At 49.7% G+C, this 22,416-nt stretch overlaps 1 protein-coding gene across 9 annotated transcripts in view; it reads left to right on the forward strand.

The window, feature by feature from the left end:
• The window catches only part of SYNJ2 (synaptojanin 2), a 119,255-nt gene that overhangs the window by 60,481 nt on the left and 36,358 nt on the right, over positions 1–22,416 (forward strand). For 7 of the 9 annotated variants that reach the window (XR_006697685.3, XM_045391329.3, XM_045391327.3 and 4 more), the window contains exons 5-8: positions 875–958; positions 12,870–12,931; positions 17,582–17,678; positions 20,270–20,442. Coding sequence is in view for 8 of the 9 variants with exons in the window: in XM_045391329.3 (XP_045247264.1) it covers positions 875–958; positions 12,870–12,931; positions 17,582–17,678; positions 20,270–20,442 (416 nt within the window). In the remaining variant the exon portion in view is untranslated. Of the gene's footprint in view, positions 1–238; positions 481–874; positions 959–12,869; positions 12,932–17,581; positions 17,679–20,269; positions 20,443–22,416 lie in introns of those variants that run through there. The other 2 variants (XM_045391330.3, XM_074037341.1) reach the window with 1 other exon arrangement.

The raw sequence follows: 22,416 nt of genomic DNA on the forward strand, positions 1-22,416 counted from the left end.
AGGCAAGGACCACAGCAGCGCCCGGGCCACCCTGCCAGACCAGGCTAGAGTTGCACAGATAAAGGCCCCGCATCTGATAAGTGCCGCCGCCTGCCCCTGCTGGCGCTCAGGATCGTACTTCTTGTCCTTTTAAAACTCCCTTGCACTCCAGCGTCATTGGAGGCCTGCAGGCACACTCTGAAATAGCTGTATGTGTGGGTGGGGAGGAGATAGATGTCTTAAAGTGTAAGGATCATTTCTTTCTCCGCAGGTGCTGTCACACTGGAAGCTTGTGGAAACCGTGTTGTGTGTGTTAACCGAGTGGTGTTTTAAGAACACAGTGGGGCAGGGCCAGGACCAAGTATGAGGTCAAGTTGAGTCTTGTATTGTCAAGTACAAGACCGGCTAGCACAGTCAGCGAGGTCTTTTGGCTATCACTGGTGCATTTTATTTCATTCAGTCCTTTTCTCATAGCTCTCTGCTGCTTAGCTATTTGCCAAGGTAAAAATAGAGGGCTCTAAGGAAGGTTACATTCCAGAGCACATCAGCTTCTGTTCATACAGGGGGCGGCGGAGGGCTGTTGCTGAGATTTTCAGGGTGGTGATAAGGTTGTGCCCTAGAAGTGTGAATTCCCGGAGACCCTGGGAGGCCCCAACCCCCAGCAGACCCCCTCCTCAGACGCTGGTCGACAGCCAGTATACCCACCCAGCACCTGGCCAGAGGTCAGGGCGCACTGCCAGCCATGTCGGGTGGGGGAGCAGAGGACGCCGGAGTCCACCGTCCGCCCTTCATTCTGGCTGGTGTCGGGTCACAGGCAGCCGGATCCCGTTACCCAGCCCAGGACATTCGGTTTCATTGAAGAATACCTTTCCCTTTCTGTTTCCTTGTGCCACAGACGATTTACATGGACGATGGAGTGTCATCTTTTGTCCAGATCAGAGGCTCCGTTCCACTGTTCTGGGAGCAGCCAGGGCTTCAGGTAGGTCATGAAAAAACTTAAATGTCCCCTTGTGATGTTGTCCGCCCTGCCCTTCCCTTCAACAGCTGGGGAAGATTTCTTTTAACATGTTCCTTTCATGGCATGGTTTCCAGTCTTTTTCCTTAGCCCTGTTGTGTTGAGCTGAGCTGTCAAAGTGTGCACACGTGTGTGTGTGTGCATGCGTGCATGTGTGTAGAAAACACAGACACCACTTTGTTGCTTCTGGTCGGCAAGGGTGCTGTGTGAAGCCGCTGACTCGGGAACAGTGCTGTGGTGCCTGCTGAGTGGGTGCCGCGAAGTGAGCTTGGGTAGCGCTGCCTGAGGTTAGACCCTGAGTTAGGTGTACTGAGGACGTTTCTGAGAGCCGTGACTCTCATAAAGGGCTCCGGGAAGGCTCTGTGGCTGCGTAGGGCTGGCACTCGGTGCTGCCTGTTGTGGGGCCACGTGAGACTTCCACAGCTTTCCCGTGGTTTCTAAAAATAGCCCTTGCCGTCCAAAGCTGGGCTCTGGTCAGTGCCAGAGAGATCTGGCATTCTTTCTCCTGGGAAGAGCGCAGGGTGGGGATACATTCCAAGAACACATTTGTCATCAGTGGAATGGCATGCTGCCTCCTTCACCAGGGTCTCTAACAAGGTGGGTTGTGGGCCAAGTGGACTGGAGGGGCCTCCCCACTAATCCCCAGTCTTCCTCCCGCCCCAAGGGGACGTGGGTGCCTTCAGAAAGCCTCTCGGCCAGGGCCTTTGTGGCCTCTTGGCTCTTCTTACCGACAACTCTCGTGTGACGGCATTTGGGTTGCCAGCTAGTGGCTAGCAGGGCCCAGAGTGCCATCTGCCAGGTTCCAGGGGTTGTTTGACAATGCTGGACTCAGGGTCCCCTGTCTTGGGTTCAGCTTCTTAGCCTCGCCCTTGACTTGACCCTGTGCCCGGAGCAGGTGAGTCACTTGTCCCCATGGCTGTCAGCACGGTGCGCTGACAGCATTGGTGAAGTTCTGGGTCAGCCTGGGCAGTGAGATGGATGAATGGAGGTCCCGTTTAGGCTCCGTGCTCTGGTAGGGGGAAAAGGCTTGATTAACATTCAGTCTTTCCACTAGAAAGAGCCCACCACAGTGCACGAGATAACTGACAGCCTCCAGAGAAATGCTCCTGAGGACAGCAGTGACACAGAAATTCCTCCGGAGGGCTGCCCAAAGGAGGTTTATGGAAAAACAGCTTTATTGCAATATAACTTACCCATTTAAAGCCTACAACTTGGTGTTTTTACTGCATTTACAGTGTTGTGTGACCACCACTGTAATCTAATCGTAGAACACTTTGATCACCGCTAAAAAACTTCGTCCCCATTAGCCGTCTCTCCCATCCCCTCCAAGTCTCCCTCAGGCCAACTCGCCTGTTCATCTGCTGTCTTTATCTATAGATTTCCCATTCCAGACATTCCAAAAGAGTTTTTGAAACCTGATTTTCTTTAAATATGGAGTTTTCCTTTGGAAACTTCTGGAGCTCTGTATTCAGGAGAATGAAAGAATTGATCGAATGAGTATGGCACGAAAAGGAGATAGGGAGACTGTCTTGTGTTTCATGTAAAGTTTGTAAGAAATCCAAAAATTAGGGCGATGGTCATGATGGACTCTTAGAATTTGGGAATGACTTTTTGGAATTCATCCATTCCACCCTGTGACTCTCAGTTCAGCATCCTCCTTTTTTTTTTTTTTTTTTTGAGGTGGAGTCTCACTGTGTCACCCAGGCTAGAGTGCAGTGGTGCAATCTCGGTTCACTGCAACATCCACCTCCCGAGTTCAAGCCGTTCTCCTGCCTCAGCCTCCCGAATAGCTGGGACTACAGGTGCCCACCACCACGCCCAGCTAATTTTGTTGTGTTTTTAGTAGAAATGGGGTTTCGCCATGTTAGCCAGGCTGGTCTCGAATTCCTGACCTCAGGTGATCCACCTGCTTCAGCCTCCCAAAGTGCTGGGATTACAGGTGTGAGCCACCACACCTGGCCAGTTCAGGGATCCTTCTTCCAGGACCCCCAAAGGGCTGTCCTCCAGGCCACGGCTGGGGATGATTCTAATTCTTGGTGAGTTCCTCCTGTATTGCACTGCTGCGTCTGTCCAACTCTAGAGTGTTTTGGGGTGTGCAGGAGTAAATCTGATTCTTCTCCGTGTGACTCACCTTCAGCCCTTGGAGGGAGTCTTCTGGTTCCCTCTTCTTCTTGTCTTCTCTAAGGCCTCCCAACTCCTTTGGCCACCTTCTCTCCTGTTTCTAAGACTCTCAGTGTTCTCATCTCCCTCATCTAAAAAATGACACTCCTTTTTTGTCGTTCCCCTCTGAGATTTCGTTTTGGTCTCCCCCTTGACCTTCGTGCTGCCTCAGATGTAGCCGGACCCGCCATGGGATGACTGTGCCTCGGTCTGTCAGGGGCCAGGAGCAGCGGACCCTGAGATCTCAGCTTTTTGGCAGCTGTTTCACCCTCTTAAATTCCTAACACTTGTGCTACACCAAAGCCTGCATGGTTTCTTCTTTTTGTTTTTGTTTTTGTTTTGTTTTTTGTTTTTGAGACGGAGTCTTGTTCTGTCACCCAGGCTGGAGTGCAGTGGTGCGATGTCAGCTCGCTGCCACCTCTACCTCCTGGGTTCAAGTGATTCTCCTGCCTCAGCCTCACAAGCAGCTGGGGTTATAGGCACCCACCACCACGCCCGGCTAATATTTTTTGTATTTTTAGTAGAGACAGGATTTCATCACATTGGCCAGGCTGGTTTTGAACTTCTGACCTCAAGTGATCTGCCCGCTTCGGCCTCCCAAAGTGTTAGGATTACAGGTGTGAGCCATTGTGCCCGGCCTCCATGGTTTCTTCAAAACAAGTTTCAGTAAGGCTTTAGTGTTCCTTAATCTTATTAAGGATTTGCTAACCTTTAGGCCTAATACCTGTGTTTAGCCTCTAAACACCACTCATCATCAAAGAGAGATGAAGTCATCTTCAGAGGGGGCCAGGAGGGTGGCGGGAAGTGGTGGTCTACCATCACTGGCTTCCACTGTCACTATCAAGCCTAAGGCCGCTTCTGGTTATTTTTCTCCGCTTTGAACTTTTTCTCTTCCTTCTTCACTTAGGTTAGATGAAAAGTGCAAAGATTTTGGTGTGAGTAGCTTGCATATTAAGCTGCAATGCTGTCCCTTCTTGATGGCTGCCGTTGGAAACCCAGGAGCCTAGCAGGCTGGTGCAGGGGTGGGCAGAGGGTCGTGGATGAGGATCTGTCTGCATGTTTTCCCAGGAATGGTGCTTTCAGTATTTCCTGATTCCATTTCTAGCAGCCGTGTACCTTTAATAAATTTCATTTTTACTGTGTAAATGGGTTGTGCAGTTTATAAATAGCCACATTGAAATTTTACCCTTAAAGCGAATTGCTCCCTAGTCTAGCTAGTTCAAGAATCTATTTATGATCTATGTCTGTGGTTGACAACTTTGCTTCCCTGGTCATTGTAGAAGCTTCCTCACCCTAATATGCCTGTACAGACACGTGCCTTGCCAAGGTGAGTTCAGTCTGTCTTTTGAAGTTTCCTGAAACTGAACCAAATGGAGGAGGATGCTGAGTAGAGCAGACCTCTCTTGCCCTACCTTCGCCTCTTCCCTGCCAAGTTCATGGAGTTGTGGCACTGGATGGGCACGTTTATGTGTTTGTACCTTTATTTGTTCCAAAAAGGACACGAGATGGCTTGTAGTATAATAGTTTCAAAAATAAGGCCGGGCGCGGTGGCTCACGCCTGTAATCCCAGCACTTTGGGAGGCCGAGGCGGGCGGATCACAAGGTCAGGAGATCGAGACCACGGTGAAACCCCGTCTGTACTAAAAATACAAAAAATTAGCCGGGCGCGGTGGCGGGCGCCTGTAGTCCCAGCTACTCAGGAGGCTGAGGCAGGAGAATGGCGTAAACCCAGGAGGCGGAGCTTGCAGTGAGCCGAGATCGCGCCACTGCACTCCAGCCTGGGCGACAGAGCGAGACTCCGTCTCAAAAAAAAAAAAAAAAAAAAAAAAAAATAAGTGAAGAGGTCCGGATGAAGGGAAAGAGTCGAATTGGTGCCCACAGTGCATGCCATGGGTCTCATGTGTGTGGGAAGGAATCTGACACTTGTTCCAAGCTTTCCCACAGCCACCACAGAAAGAACCACGGTCACAGCCAGTTTATGACAGTGACTCAGAGCACGAGCTTTGAAGCTCTGCAGACCTGGGCTCAAATTCAAACTCTGGCTCCTCCGCTTCGTAACCATGTGTATTTGAGAGGCTCTTGTCTGTGCCAAGCCTTAGTTTACTTTTCTGTAAAATGGGGCTAACAGGATCTCCCGTATAGCGTTCTAGAGAGGATTAAAGAACATAGTATACGAATTTGGCTGGGCGTGGAGGCTCACGCCTGTAATTCCAGTAATTTGGGAGGCCGAGGTGGACGGATCACTTGAGGTCAGGAGTTTAAGATGAGCCTGGCCAACATGGTGAAATCCCGTCCCCACTAAAAATGCAAAAATTAGCCAGGCGTGGTGGTGGGTTCCTGTAATCCCAGTTATTCAGGAGGCTGAGGCAGGAGAATCACTTGAACCTGGGAGGCAGAGTTTGCAGTGAGCCAAGATCATGCCACCACACTCCAGGCTGGTCAACAGAGTGCGACTCTGTCCCAAAAAAAAAAAAAAAATTAACACAGTATCTAGAACGTAAAAAGTACTCAAAATGGCAGCTGCTATTGATACTAATAGAAACAAATGATAACACCCAGGAGATAAAACCACCCGTGGCATCTGGAGAAGCGTGGTTCTTGGTGTCCTGAGCACTGAATGAGTTTCCTCCTGTCTTCATGGGGACAGGGACACCGTGAGATGTAGTGACACGAAGACAGCTTCCTGGGGTATCTTATCTCTCATCCCTCACAGACTCATGGTAAATCAGTAACCCCAGATGAAGCCATTTATTCATCCCAAACATTCACTGAGCATCTGCCAGGTGTAGGGGGCACCAGGGATCAGATACAGTCCCTGCCTGCAGGGAGCAGGGGGCAGGACATGGCAGTGTTGTGTAGATAGAGCCATGCTGGAGGAAGGGAGAGGCCCCCGGGGCAGCTCTCCCAGGCTGAGGGTGTGGGGTGGGCTGCCCAAGGGTCCAAACTGGGGAGGGGTGAGGAAGAAGCGCTCGGGCAAGGAAGGCAGCCCTTGCAGAGGGAACAGTGGGTGCAGGTGTTGTAACTCCTGATATCACAGTGATCAGGGAGTATTACTGGGTAACTTCTTGAAGTCCTGGGCATGAAGGGAATGGGAGGACAGATAGGAGAGGTGAGCAGGGCTGGGTCAAGGGCCTGTGGATGCTGCACTGAGGAGATTGCATCCCATACCAGCAGCTACTCAAGTAGTACTCCGCAACCTTGTTGCACAGAAGACTCAGCTGGGAAGCTTGAAAGATCCTGATACCCAGGTTGATACCATACACATTAAGTCACAATATCTGGGGCCAGGAGCCAGGCAGCTGTCCTTTTTGAAGACCCGTGGGTGACTCCAGTCTGTAGGAAAATATGGGAACCACTCGGTACTGTTCTGGCAAGCCAGTTTTATTGGGGTCAGACTGGGTACAGGGAGCTTTGGTTTGTAGCATTTGTCCATTGCTGTGGTGTAAATTCTGCCATCATGGCCAGTTTCAACCTACCAGCTTCACATTGCTGAGCTCAGAGTTGGACCAGCTCGGTGCACAGTCAGCTTGCAGGCCTGCGGGAGCTGGCTCCAGCACACACTGAACACTGTGCTACAGGGCTGCAAGAGAGGTGGAGACATGATTAGACAGAAGTCTAGGAAGTGTTAGTTTGGAGGGGGATGGGAGGCCGTTGAGCTGAGATTTTTGGGTAGCCTTAAGTCGGGGTGCAGGGGAGAGGCGTGGAGGTACTGTCTGCGATCTTTGGGCCTCTTGAGTTCTGATCGAGACTCTGCTGGGACTCCCTTAGCCAGGAGTTCTCCAGACCCTGACTATCCTCATGGCTGTCTCCCTTAACTCGTCTCTGGTCTATAGGATTGAACTAATGACTTTAGGGGCCAGATAAGAGTAGCTGGCCCTTTGCCCAGAGGGGAGAAGGATGGGGTGAAGAAGAAGGGAAGCTGCAAAATGCAGTGACAGTGGTGGACCCTGCCCCCAGCTGCAGCTTCTGCCTGTGGCTTCTGACACTCAGTAACCTCAGGACTAGGTGACGCCAGAGAAGGTGGACGCTGGTCAGTGTCGGAGCGGGACAGAGGAGAGGAAGGATATGAGGCCCAAGAAACCCAGATGAAAGGGATGCATGGGGTGATGGGGGAAGGGTGAGCTCCGGACAGAACGTGAGGCCCAGCTCCCCCTCCACTTTTGCCCAAGGCCTCACTGTGTTGCCTTTCCTCCTGCTTAAAAGAAGCAGCTTTGGGTCATGACTCAGGGAGAGGCAGTTAGACAAGTCCAGTAATAGAGCTTGTTTAGGGGATGGAGGGACTCAGCCTGAGGCCCTGAGCTCAAGGAAGCAGCTGTGGCAAGCTGAGCCTGGTCACAGTGTCCCTGAGGCTCTGCAGGTGTGGACGTGCCTCTGCTGGTGTGCATGCAGCTCTGCAGGTATGGACATGGCTCTGCAGGTGTATATGCAGCTCTGCAGGTGGGGACATGCCTCTGCCCGTATGCACGTGGCTCTGCAGGTATGGACACAGCTCTGCAAGTGTGGACACAGCTCTGCAAGTGTGCACACGGCCCCTGGAGCTGTCTTCTTTGTTATACCTTCTACCCCTTCATGGGCATTTGCATCCTGAGCCGAAAGGGAACGTAACAAATCCAGAAATAAGTCAAAATCAGAGCTGCTCAAACTTCAGTGTGTGTGCGTAGGAATCTCCTGGAGGCCTTGTTAAAACACAGATTCCTGGCCCCACCCCGGAGAGTCTGGCTCAGCAGATCTGGGGTGGGCCCAGGACTTTGCATCTCTAACAAGCACCCAGAGGAGGTCCAACGACCATACTTTGAGAACCACTGGTCTAGACTTACAGATCCTTTCTTCCCATTTCCTGCTCTGGTCATTCACCTAGGGGTGGTGCTCCTGACTTCTTAGTGCTCCGAGGTAGAAAGGTTTGTTGTCAGCAGTGATATTGGACTAGCCACTGAGGGGATATTGACCATGCCTGTGACAGTTGGGCCCAGCCCTGTCCACACAGAATGGTTGTCTAAGTCCAGGATGAAAGACAGGCCCGAGGCCTCAGAAAAGATGTGCTGCAGCCCCTGTCCAGGCTGTGCCTTCTGCTGTGGGCAGCTGATTCCAGGGCGTGCCATCTGCTTGCCACGTTCCCTGAGTCCTCAATGATGTGGTTGAGGGGACCCCATCATAGGCAGGCACCTCATTCCACTGTGCTTTGCTGCCTGCTCCCTGGACTCAAGGGCGTAGTTTCTGTCAAATTAATTTGCACTTGTGCAGACTTGTTAGGAACTTTGAAGTGCTTCTGGGTCTTTCCATGGGGGTCCTGGTTAAGTGTCATCACCCAGGGCAGGGGATTCAGCGTCTCCCATCCCTTTCCTGCCTTTCCACGATACTCAAAGGCATGATGACTCAGAGGGTGCTCAGTAACTGAGGAATGGACTGCTGACTGATAATGCAGTTTATATGTTAACAGGGGAGCTATAAAGCCTGAGGATTGGACACTGCTAGGTCCAGTCATCTGTGCGACAGTTTCTGCCTAATTAAAAGAAGAGGCTTTGGGTTATGACTCAGGGAGAGGCCATTAGACATGTCCAGTAATAGAACTTGTCATGACGGAGAGCCAGGCTCCTCAGCCCTGGCCTGCCGAGCTTGTATTCTTGTCTCACTGTGCTCCCATGGGAATGATCCTACAAACAGCTGCCACTCATCCCTGAAGCCAGGGGAGATTTCCTGTGATGACTGACAGACGACACAGCCCCTTTCTTGGGTTTCAGCCCTTGGTGACCTCTCAGAGGGTAGCTGAGGGGTACACAGACCCGCCGACTTCCCTCTGGGTGCAGGATGGAGCACGCCTCTCGGCAGTGTGGCCATGAAAGTTTTCAAATTCTCTGAGATTTCCTCAACCAGGTGTTGATGGCCATTGGGATAAAGGACAGAGGCAACACAGGCAGCAAAATGACGGGGTTTGGGGTGAGCCTTTCTTAGGAGCGCCCATTAGCCAACGGCCAAGATGCCTCATTTTGCACTCATTTTGCCTGTGACCAAAGTGTCTTAGGACCAAAAGGGATTTGGGACTTTGTTGAATTGTTTATATAGAAAAACCTTGGCCGGGAGCGGTGGCTCAAGCCTGTAATCCTAGCACTTTGGGAGGCCGAGACCATCCTGGCTAACACGGTGAAACCCCGTCTCTATTAAAAAATACAAAAAACTAGCCGGGCGAGGTGGCGGGCGCCTGTAGTCCCAGCTACTCAGGAGGCTGAGGTAGGAGAATGGTGTGAACCTGGGAGGCGGAGTTTGCAGTGAGCTGAGATCCGGCCACTGCACTCCAGCCTGGGCGACAGAGCGAGACTCCGTCTCAAAAAAAAAAAAAAAAAAAAAAAAACCTGGCCAGGCACAATGGCTCATGCCTTTATCTCAGTACTTTAAGAGGCCGAGGTGGGTGGATCACTTGAGCCCGGAGTTCAAGACCAACTTGGGCAACATGGTGAAACCCCATCTCTACAAAAAACACACATACACACACACACAAAATAGCCAGGTATTGTGGTGTGCACTTGTAGTCCCAGCTACTTGGGAGGCTGAGATGGGAGGATAATTTGAACCTGGGAGGTTGAGGCTGCAGTGAGCTGTGATTGTACCACTGCACTCCAGCCTGGGCAACAGAGTAAGACCCTGTCTCAAAGAAAAAAAAAGAAGAAGAAGGAAATCTCTAAATCTATTGAGGAATCTCTAAATCTATTGCTGAGAAACCAGTTCTCTAGATGGGTGCTTTTCTTGAGTCTGCAATGGGGCAGTTGTATCATCTGTAGTGGTGAGTTATAAAATGATATATGAAGCATGATAATAGCTGTATCTCATGACACAGATAAACCTGATGGCACTGCTTTTACAACACTCAAACGGAAGCAAAACTAAAGAGTGCATTTTCACCAACTTATTCTTGAAATAATTTCAGAGCTACAGAAAAAGTTTAAGAACAAGAGGGAGCTCTCATATGTCCTTCACCCAGATTCACTCAATTTTAACCTTTTGCCACACACATGTTGTTATTTTTGAACCATTTGAGAGTAGGTTGCATATATCACGTCGGTGTTAGTCCATTTGCCTTGCTGTAAAGGAATATCTGAGGCTGGGTATTATCAAGGAAAGAGGTTTATTTGGTTCATGGTTCTGCAGGCTATACAGGAAGCATGGTGCCAGCATCTGCTTCTGGGGAGGGCCTCAGGAAGCTTACAGTCATGATGGAAGAGGAAGGGAAGCCAGTGTGTCATATGATGAGGGAGGGAGCAAGGAAAGGGAGGTTGCAGGCTCCTTTAAACAACCAGCTCTCCTGTGAACTAGCAAAAAACTCATTCATTACCATGGGGTTGTCACCAAGCCATTCATGAGGGATCTGTCCTTATGATCCAAACACCTCCCACCACACCCCACCTCCAACCCTGAAGGTCACGTTTTAATGTGAGATTTGGAAGGGACACACATCCAAACCATATCAGTGTCTCTTTACTTAAGTGCAAAATATACTGTCCTACATTACCATAGTATAGGTACACATTTGGGAAATTTAACATTGACGAAGTACTTCATTCTCATCTGCAGGCAATATTCCAAATTGATCACTTGTCTCAATGATGTCCTTTGAAGCACCTTTCCTCCCTTGAGTCCAGCATCACATACTGCATTTTATTGCCATGTCTCTAGTCTTTAATCTGCATCTGTTCCTTGGCTTTCTGTCTTTCAAAGCATTAATGTTTTTGGAGAATGCAAGCCTTCTTTTCCTTTAAATTGAGAGTCCCTACCTTTAGGTTTTCCTAGTGTTTCATTATAATCACATTCAGTGTATGGATCCCTGGCCAGCATACTGCCTACATGATGCTGTGTCCTTCTCAGGGTACCTGGTCTGGAGGCACACGGTGTCCATCTGCCCCTCATTAGTGATGTTAATTTTGGTCACCCAGTCAAGGTGCTATTCAGTTTCTCCACTTATGGTTAATATGTTTTCCCTTTCAACTAATCAGCAATCTATGGGAGACACTTTGAGACCGTGCTAGTATCATGCTTCTCATTAAACTTTCCCTTAAGATTTATCATCAACAGATAACTTTTGCTGAACAATTATTTACTATAACAGCTGTAAAATGATGATTTTTAAAAATTATTTCCTCCAAATTTATCACTTGGTATCCTACTATAGAGCCCTCTCTTGTTCCCCATTCACCCACCTACACACCCACCCACCTGCACACTGATTCACCCATCTGTCACCCATTAACCCATCCATTCGTCCACCCATCCACCCATCATCCACCTATCTATCCACCCATCCACCTACTTGTCTACCCACCATCCACCCGTCCCTCTATCCAGCCAGTCATCCAGCCAGCCAGCCATCCAGTGACCCAGCCATCAATCCACCCAGCCATCCACCCATCCACCCACCCACTCACCCCCTTACCTATCCATCTTTCATCTGCCCATTCACTCACCCATCCATCCATCCTCACATTCACCTATCCATCCACCCAGCTATCTATCTACTGATGCGTCCACTCATCCATCCATCTACCCATCCATCCTCTTACCCACCTTTCTATCCATCCACTGATCCATCCATCCATCCCCATTCATCCATCCATGTATCCATTCAGTCACCCATCCATCCATCCATCCATCCATCCTCCCATTCATCCATCCACCCAGTATCCATCCATTCAGCCATCCACCCATTCATCTATCCATCCATCTATCCATCCACTCACTCACCCACCTACCCATCCACTCAGCTATTCATTCATCCATCCATCCATCCATCCATCCACTCAGCTATTCATCCACCCACCCATCTGTCCATCCATCTATCCATCCTCCCATTCATCCTCCCATTCATCCATCCACCCAGTATCCATCCATTCAGCCATCCACCCATCCATCCATCCATCCATCCATCCATCCATCCATCCATCCATCCACTCAGCTATTCATCCACCCACCCATCTGTCCATCCATCCATCCATCTATCCATCCATCCATCCATCCATCCATCCATCCACTCAGCTATTCATCCACCTACCCATCTGTCCATCCATCCATCCATCTATTCATCCATCTAGTTATCATCAGTATGGATTCATGGATTTCTATTTTCTTCATCAGGTTATAATCCATTACTGTCCTCGTATAGTTTGATGTTCAAATTGCCCCAGATTTGGCCAGTGAAAGCCCCCTTTAAGCTGGCTCCAGTGACTATATTTTAAATGTTTTTTTAAACTAAGTTGAGTATTAAATAAATAGTTCTATTAATAAATAATAAGGCAAATTTTATAATTAGGATGACTCAGATTTTAGGGCGAAATTAGTGTCCCTGAAGGCATGAAGGAGGCTGAGAAGCAGTTTCTGTCTCCCTAGTTGGCTTCCCTGACCTCTGTGCTATCAGAGAGCTTAGGATCTGACATCTGCCTCATAATCTTACCCTGAATCTTCTGTCTGTGGAAGAATTGCAGCAGACATGGTCATTTTGCAGTTAGGACTGGGCAGCAGCAAAGTCAGACTCGAGGTGCCTAGACCTGAGTTTGGAGCACTGTTAGCGGAATCCAGAGAGCTCAGCCTTCCTGAGCCCTGAAGAGACCACAGAGGTGGCCTAGTGGGTGCCGCATGCAGCCTGGCTGACAGTAAGAAGGAGAATGGGAAAAACCACTGCCTCCTTGCTTTGCAAAGCAGGAAGAATCACTATTGTTACTTCTCTTTGCTTTAGGTTGGCTCCCATCATCTGAGACTCCACAGAGGCCTGGAAGCCAACGCCCCTGCTTTCGACAGGTAGGGATTGTCTGACACCATCCGAGCCTGTCATTGTCATCCTTAGACGTCATCCTCCCATCAGACACAAGGGATAGGGTGCGACGGGAAAGAGAAGACCCTGAACCCTGAATCTAAATCTGCTTTCTTTTTGGTCCTTTATGCAAGAAGGGAGATTACAAAATGGGATTTTTACTTGTTCTCAGGTTTCCTGAAGGTAAATTAATGAATGTTCAGGTGGCACTTTATAATTATTTTATCTTATCAGTTTCTTGCAATGAGGCTTCATCTCTATGCCCTGGTTAATAAGGGATAATCTAAATTATAGGATATTTGAAGCTGTTTGTTTTTTGTTTTAAAATAATATAGAATAAATAAGTATAGAAAAGTATAAAGTGAAAAATAAAAGTACCTTAACTCCCAGTTACCACTCTCAGAGATTTTATATTGGTAGTTTTTTACATGTCATTCTAGAAAACAATTTTGGCATTATATATATATTTAAATACACAAATTGGATCATAACACATGACTGTTTTGCAGCTTGCTTAAGAAAAGCTGAGCTATTTGTAATATGTATTTGAAATAATAGCTTCTTAAAAGATTTCCTTATTTAGGCTGGGCACGGTGGCTCAAGCCTGTAATCCCTGCACTTTGGGAGGCCGAGACAGGCGGATCACGAGGTCAGGAGATCGAGACCATCCTGGCTAATATGGTGAAACCCCGTCTCTACTAAAAAATACAAAAAACTAGCCGGGCGCGGTGGTGGGCGCCTGTAGTCCCAGCTACTCGGGAGGCTGAGGCAGGAGAATGGCATAAACCCAGGAGGCGGAGCTTGCAGTGAGCTGAGATCTGGCCACTGCACTCCAGCTTGGGCAACAGAGAGAGACTCTGTCTCAAAAAAAAAAAAGAAAGAAAAAAAAATTTGCTTATTTAATCTAAGTACTCAATATTTTAAAATTATCTTAGTGAATATAGTAAAAATTCTTGAAAGTAATGTTTTAAGTGTTTGGCTCATTCTACCTGAAACTTTATTGAGACTTTAAGTTTGCTTTCATACTCTCGTTAAACATAATGCTGGTCGCATGAGCCCAGATGTGACCCCCTGATTAGCATGTTACATATAATGGGCTTTTTCTGTAAAGAGATATTTAATCAAGTATAGACAAGACCATTGCCTTTTCCAGAACATTTTTAGTATGTCCTAAGCATTCTACATATGGAGTTCTTTCAGTTGACATTCATCTATACTAAATTGTCTTAGGAAATAGTGAACATGAAACTGAAAATGAAATTCTACCTGGCTGAACTCTGTGGCTCAGATTTTAGGGGGTCGCCTGGGTGACAAAGTGAGACTCCATCTCAAAACAAAACATACGAACAAAAAACAAAAATTCTACCTGAAGCTGACACAAAACAAGAGGGAAGGGTCATGCTGGGTTCACTTCAAAAACCCTCCTATATTTAGGAGCTTTCTTAAAAAATACATAGATCTAGTTGAAGCACATTTGCATAGACTGTAGATTTTGCAGAATCCTTGTAATGCGTGGTGTGTGAGATGCACGTACCACAGAGAATGAGACCCCTGTCTTCTCACAAGCACGCCAGAGACTGCCTTGCCCCTTGGAAAGCATTCGTAAATCTAGGGGTACACTTAGATCTCTTCTGCAAATTACAGGACAAGTTTCTGAAAGGGTGAGTCTTTCTACAGGTAGCTACTGTGTCCAGGAAGTGTCTTCTGTAATGCTTCTTACCCACGACACTGGACTGGAGGCAGGAGCCCTCCCATTCCCTTGCAGGAGCTGCTGCTTTCATGTTCATTGCTGACTATGTTCCCCTCATTTGAGATGACATTTGGAAATAAGGTGACGTGTCTGCCTAGTGGCCGCGGTGGGGCACCGTGTGGGTCCCCCTGAAAGCAGGCTGCCCAGGTCCCCGATGATGTCCCTGGACTGGCATGTGCGTTGTCCTGGGTGCTTCCCAATTCTCTTCTCTGGGACATCACTGTGCCCTCAAGAGTTGTGCGGTTCTCTGATGGATTTCATCGAGAGTAAATCCTTTCTTTCCCCTGTAAAACCTTCACATGGATAGTTTTTCTCCCCGGAGGATGCTTGTTTTCCTTTGCCTGAGCCGCATGGGTGCCCATTAGCCGAGGCTGTCTCTTGCCACTTTGCTCTACGTGCTCCATATCTGAGGAGGGCTGTTGGCAGCAGGCCTTTGGCTGCAGCAGGGTCTTGTCATCTCTGTGTGGTGATGAGTCTCTGTGGAAGGGTTAACCTTTCACGGGGCAGTGCCTGAGTCTCCACTCGCAGGACAGTGAAGCCCTTCTTCCCCGCCCCACTCTGCGGGCGGCTGCTGTGCACATCAGGGTGTGCTGAACTCTTGGTTCCTCCCTGAAGATGAGAAGGATGCTTCCAAATGGAAATCTGATTCCTTAGTGTCCCGAAAAACTCCTGTTTTCCAAGTAGCTTCCCATGACAGTAACCCATGGGCAGGGGAAGTGAAAAAAAAAGGCCTCAGTGCTCAGGGTGACCCAGGAAGAAGCCTGCATGCTGCCGACCTTGCTGCCGGTGCCAGCGCTCCCTTATCCCCTGGGTGCCAGCGCTCCCTTATCCCCTGGGTGCCAGCGCTTCCTTATCCCCTGGGTGCCAGCGCTCCCTTATCCCCTGGGTGCCAGCGCTCCCTTATCCCCTGGGTGCCAGCACTCCCTTATCCCCTGGGTGCCAGCGTTCCCTTATCCCCTGGGTGCCAGCGCTCCCTTATCCCCTGGGTGCCAGCGCTCCCTTATGCCCTGGGTCAGCGGGGCCTCTCAGCTCATCAATAACGAGCATTTTACAATAAAGGAAAGAAGAACCAGCTCCCACACACCAAGCACTGTCTTGTCACTTTCACTAGTCTTTTTAGTCCTCCTAGCCATTCTCTGCAGGAGGGGAAGTAGCCCTGCTCTGTAGTTGAAGGAGCCAGCTCAGAGGGGATGAATCATTTGATCAGGGGAGTTTGGGGTTGGTGACAGCATAGAGTAATGATGAGGAATAGTGAGTAATAATGAGTAACAGCAGTTCCTCTGGCCCTGGGCTTTGGAACCAATTGAGAAGAAGGGGCAGGAATGAGACAGGCAGCGATCAGAAATGGGCCTTGTTTCTGAGGAGCCACATTGTGGGATGTGGCTTGGATGTGTGGCCAAGGTGGGCTCCCTCACCAGGGGCAGAGCCTGCACATGTCAGAGCCAGGCCTGGGATGCAGCTTCTCTGGGCAGACTGACCCGAAAGAAAGTCCACAAGGGCTGAGCCACACACAGCCCCGCCTCAGGGCCGCCTGGAGCTCCACATGGAGACGGGAGCCCTGGAGGGTGCTCACCCTTAACTTAGGCCAGCGAGTCAGCAGGTGAGCCTAACTTCAAACCACCCACTTCAAAATCCATATTCTTTCCACTACTGTCCCTTAAAATTAGTAAAAGAATGTTTTCTCTTATCGGGTAAGGAAAAAAAATGATTTTTTTCATGATCATTATTAGCTCTTTAAAAAATTCCACTCATAAACATGTCATTATAGAAATTTGGGAAAGAGAAAGATGTTTAAAGGAGAAAAGAACAGAAATCATATAAAATTCCACCACTTGTGACATCATGTGTTTTCTTCCAGTGTTTTTTCTATATTTAGGCCTAAAGATTGCACCATTAAATAATAATTTGATGTCTGCTTTTTGCATTGTATCATTTCCCTGTGTTTTAAGGCACTACATTTCATCATGTTTACACTTGAAATGTAAGGTTACTTTAAAAAAGCTGGTGATCATGGATAAATATTGGAATCTCCCCCTAATATTCCAACATACATATTTAGAAAGTAGCTTCTAATACAAGGAATATTTCCCAAAGCCTGCAAGTTGTTTTATCTCCTTGTTGTGGTTTAGCATAATGAAATACAGCACTTAGATTGAAAACAGGATGCTGAGTTGAGAGCTCTCCTGCCAGTTGTTCTAGTTTTGAGAAAGACGGGTACTAAGCAAGATAAGAAATTCATTTCACACATGTGCACATTGCCTTTATAAGACTCTAGGCCAGGCACAGTGGCTCATGCCGCTAATCCCAACACTTTGGGAAGCTGAGGTGGGAAGATTGCTTGCAGCCAGGAGTTCGAGACCAGCCTGAGCAACATAGCAAGACCCTGTCTCTATGAAAAATAAATAAGTAAAAATTAGCCAGATGTGGTGGCATGCACCTATAGTCCCTACTACTTGAGAGGCTGAGGTGGGAGGATTGCTTGAGCCCAGGAGTTTGAGGCAGCAGTGAACTATGATCATGCCACTGCACTTTAGCCTGGACAACAGACTGAGATCCTACCTCAGAAACAAAACTCTGTTGATGGAAGGTCAGGATAGGTGTTCTAGATTTAACGGGAGATGCTTTATAGAAAGACCAGCATACCCTTTGTCTTATTCCAAACTCATGTAGAAGTCTACACTAGCTAGTCATAATGGCAGCTGGGAGGGACAGGTTCTCTCCACCCAGGCTCATTTTCCACGCTTTGGGTCATGGGGACTAGCTGGTCCTGGACTCTGGCACTAAAAGCATGACTCCTTCTGCCCCGTCTTCCCTTGAGGGGCAGAACAGGGCAGAGTCGGCACCTGTGCCTGTGCCCAGCATCACGCCCACCCCGCTGACTTTGCAGGCACATGGTGCTTCTGAAGGAGCAGTACGGGCAGCAGGTGGTCGTGAACCTTCTGGGAAGCAGAGGCGGAGAGGAGGTGCTCAACAGAGCCTTCAAGGTAAGACCTGGTTGTCCCCTCCACGGCTGGGCTGGGCGGCGGGTGGCCATGGTGGAGCCTTGAGCCTGGAGGTGGCTCCTGCAGGGACTGGAGCTGAAGCCCAACCCTTCTTCATTTCCTGAGGCTTCCCCAGTGTTCCGACCAGTGAACACGGCAGTGCTCGGTGACTCGGGCCCTGATACAGTTTGAGTGTAATGTCTTTTTTTTTTTTTTTTTTTTTTTAAGACGGAGTTTCACTCTTGTTACCCAGGCTGGAGTGCAGTGGCGCAATCTCAGCTCACTGCAACCTCCGCCTCCCAGGTCCAAGTGATTCTCCTGCCTCGGCCTCCTGAGCAGCTGGGATTACAGGCGCCTGCCATCACACCAGGCTAATTTTTGTATTTTTAGTAGAGACGGGGTTTTACCATGTTGGTCAGGCTGGTCAAGAACTTCTAACCTCAGGTGATCCACCCGCCTCAGCCTCCCAAAGTACTGGGATTACAGGCGTGAGCCACTGCGCCCGGCCCAGTGAATGTAATTTCTGTGAGCTGATGATTGGGAGAATTTGCTCAGTCAAAACAGAGCATTTCCTGTCCCCAGCCATGTGTCCCTTACCCTCCCCGTGGGGCTTTGAGGGCTTCTGACCTCTCAAGGAGTCCCTCTCAGTCCAGCTCAGGAGCAGGCAGGCCTCCTCTTCTGCCCTGGCTGGTCCTGGATGAGCTCCCCCAGCCCCACAGGGCACCTGACCTCAGGGCTCAGGAGCAGGAGCCTCTTGGCTTTCCCCTGCTTGCCCGCTGGCCTTCAAATTTCCCCTTCTTCCTTGGACCTGCTCCTGCTGGGCTCCCATGGGCTCCTTCAGGGTTCCCTAGAGGATTTTCCTGGCGAACCTGGAGAGAGATCCTGGGCAGGGTCACAGAGCCATGGGAGCAAGAGACTCCGCCCACCTGGCCAGGGTCTATCCCTGTGCATGGATCCCAGGCCTCCAGCCCCTGCCCCCTGCTCCCCAGGCGCAAGACGTTCTAGAATGAACCATGGAGGTTTCTGGTTCCTTTACCAGCCTCCATGTCCCCTGCCTCATACAGGAAAACTCTCGTTGTTTAAAGCTCAAGAATATCCCTTACAGAGAGAGCTCGAAGTCACCTCACTGGGTGTGAGGGCGATCTCTGAGCCTTTCCCTCTGCTTAGAAATGCCACATGCTCATGCTCAGAGCAGGCACTTCCTGGTTGCCAATTTTATTTGGCCAGACCTGCTTTTCCTGTTTGGTTTGTTGCTATTAGCAACAAGCTCCAGAAGTGTCTCCCTTCCCACCCATCTTGGCAGTGATGCTGGCTGCTAATTTGAAGGAAGAAGGAAAAAAAAAAAGAAAGCCAAAAAATAAGAATAATAATAAGAACCCCAAGTCTTTTCCCCCTATGCCTTGAGTTGTGGCCCCTCCCATCAGTGGGTGAAGTGCCCGGTACTGGTGAGGGCGGGAGATGGCAGCCACCTCATACAGGGAAGGGTGGGCTCCTGGCCAGGTAGGGAGGGGTACTCTAGCTGGAGACCTGGGTCATGGCCCTGCCTGGGATGGTCCTCAGCCACATCAGTTCGGCCCAGACCAAGGTTGGCGGCCCGGCAGCCTGCCCAGGGCCCAGTGGCCATCAGTCCTGCTAGATGAAGCACTGGCTCCAGAATGCATGGCACTGAGCCACCAGGCACTGTTGGGCTCCTCCAGCTTCTTGCTCACAGCGAGACTTGCTTGACGATGGCAGCATTGCATTGATTTATGCTCAGGCCTATCACAGGTGGTCACATTGAGTCAGACCAGATGACCCCCAAGTCCTTCTAGTCCTTCCAAGTCACTAGGACCTCTGGCTGGGCAGAGGCTGGACTGGCCTGACCTGAAGCCGCAAGGGCATGGGTACAGGGTGTGAGAGGCCTGGAAGCCAGGTGGCCTGGGTAGGCGGACAGTTTGTCCTTTATCACGGGGCTCTCTGGGGAGAAAGCCAGTGAGCTGCCAGGCTAGGGAAGCCTCATATGGAAGGGAGGGCTCTTAAGGACATCGTGGTGTCATCAGCAGCCCCTTGCCCTGCTTCCCATCTGTCCCCACCTTCACTCTGGCTCCCTGACCATTCTGAAATAGCATCGGGATGTGGGACCCACCTAGGCCACTTCAGCTGGAGACTTGGTCTCTTCAGAGCACAGCCACCAGAGGCTGGTATGCAGCAGGCTGGGGCCAGTTACCAGGGCAACGGGGAGCTGGATTATGAGCTCTGCAGCCTGCTGCAGCCCTGCTATCTCTGAGGGCCTGGGCCACCTGAAGAACAGAGCAGTCCTTCCTCACCTGTGCCATCCGGGGAGCCCTGCAGCAGTATGATCTCCCCAGGGGACCACACCTGCTCTGGCTTCTTTTGTCCAAGGGGAACCTTCTGCCCTTTCGCAGGCAAGATGCTCTGTGTGGGTTTTGTCCCCCCAGGACCTTTGTCCTGTGCTTCCCTTTCAGGGTTAACTGCCTGGTCCATTGTGAGCTTCCAGCTAAAGCATGTCCTGCGGCAAGTGCTATGCAAGGAACTTGTCCTCCTTGTCCTTCCTTCCCTCTGCTCCCCTCACCGCCCTCCCCTCCTCTTTTCAGAAGCTGCTCTGGGCTTCTTGCCACGCAGGCGACACGCCTATGATCAATTTTGACTTCCATCAGTTTGCCAAAGGCGGGAAGCTAGAGAAATTGGAGACCCTCTTGAGGCCACAGTTAAAGCTGCACTGGGAGGACTTTGATGTGTTCACGAAGGGGGAGAACGTCAGTCCACGGTGAGGCTCGCTGCACACTGCACCACGTCTTCTGCTGGGGGGGAAGCGTCAGTCCACAGTGAGGCTCGCTGCGTGCCGCGCCTTCTGCTGGGTGAGGTGGCAGAGGGGCTGCACCATAGAGGACATAGAGGACATGTGCCCTGTGAGGGGCGGCTTCCTTCCCTCCCCACTCAGCTACCCTTGCGGTTTCCTGGGTCATAAGCTTGGCGACATTGGGAATCTTGGGTTCCAGCTTCTCCGCTCCCTTCCCACAATAGGAGACAGGCTTTTGAATTTCTCAAGGAGATGTTGAGGCATGGTTTTCTGTCAAAAGAAATGAACTTATAAAGGGGACTGCATTTAACCATGGAGCTCCACGCTGGGACACAGGCCTGTGAGAGTGAGGGCCACAGTCCCAGTGGGATGGCTGGCATAAACTTAGATTGCTCAAGGAGACCAGGGTATGGACTGCCCTGTTCAGAACAGAGGAGGAAAACGAAGTCCAGTTCCCTCAGGTCACATGCAGGGGGTCCTCATTATTTGCAGATTTCATATTGGCTAATTTACCTATTCCTTAAAACTTATTTGTAACCCCAAAATCAGTACTCAAAGCATTTTTCCTGGACATTCAGAGACGTGTGCAGAGCAGTGACAATTTGAGTCACATGTACATGCTTCCAGCTGAGATCAAACAAGGTGATACTCTGTCTTCTTATTTCAGCCCTCGTATGTAAACAAGTGTCCTTTTTGAGATTTAGTACTGTTTTTCACATTTGTGGGGTCTTTGTTAGGGGCCCCTCTTTGTTCGGGGATCTCATGGTTTAGTATGGCCCCAAGCGTTGTGCTGAAGAACTGTCTAGTACTTCTGAGCACAAGAAGGTGGTGGTGTGCTTTATGGAGAAAATGCACATTAAGATAAGCTTTGTCCCGATATGAGTTACAATGCTGTCGGCCATGGTTCAGTGTTAATTAAACAAATATATATATTCAATAAGGTGTCTTTATATGGAAACATACATAAAACAAGTTTGTATATTGATCAGTTGATGAAAATGTGACCAGAGATTTGCAGGAACCTAACCCTATATTTCCCCTAGGACCGATGGTTCTGTGTTCATGTCCAATTCAGTGTTCCTACAACTTTATAGAACATAATTGCTATAGCCGGGCACGGTGGCTCACGCCTGTAATCCCAGCACTTTGGGAGGCCGAGATGGGCGGATCACGAGGTCAGGAGATCAAGACCATCCTGGCTAACACAGTGAAACCCCGTCTCTACTAAAAAAAAAATACAAAAAACTAGCCGGGCGAGGTGGCAGGCGCCTGTAGTCCCAGCTATTCGGGAGGCTGAGGTGGGAGAATGGCATAAACCCGGGAGGCGGAGCTTGCAGTGAGCTGAGATCCGGCCACTGCACTCCAGCCTGGGCGACAGAGCGAGACTCCGTCTCAAAAAAAAAAAAAAGAACATAATTGCTATAAATAACAAGGACCAGCTAAACTTAAAATGACCCAGTTGTGCAGGCTGCTGAGTGTGTGTCCTGGGGTCTGCCTGCCTTTCCAGCAATGCTGGGGATCCACTGGGATGGACACTGGGGTTTCTGGGGGGCTACTGGTGAGGAGGTGGGGGTTCTTAGAACATGTTTCCTCATGCCTGTAATCCCAGCACTTTGGAAGGCCGAGGCATGCGGATCACAAGGTCAGGAGTTTGAGACCAGCCTGGCCAATGTTGTGAAACACTGTCTCTACTAAAAATACAAAAATTAGCCGGGTGTGATGGCACGTGCCTATAGTCCCAGCTACTTGGAAGGCTGAGGCAGGAGAATTGCTTGAACCGGGGAGGCAAAGGTTGCAGTGAGCCAAGATCGTGCCATTGCACTCCAGCTTGGATGACAGAGTGAGACTCTGTCTCAAAATAAAAAGAACATGTTTCCTTGGGAGTCGACAGACATGGGCCACTGTGCTATGGCCACTGCTTCTTTGAACACAACTTATAAC

Source organism: Macaca fascicularis, chromosome 4, assembly GCF_037993035.2.
Source record: "Macaca fascicularis isolate 582-1 chromosome 4, T2T-MFA8v1.1".
NCBI lineage: Eukaryota > Metazoa > Chordata > Mammalia > Primates > Cercopithecidae > Macaca > Macaca fascicularis.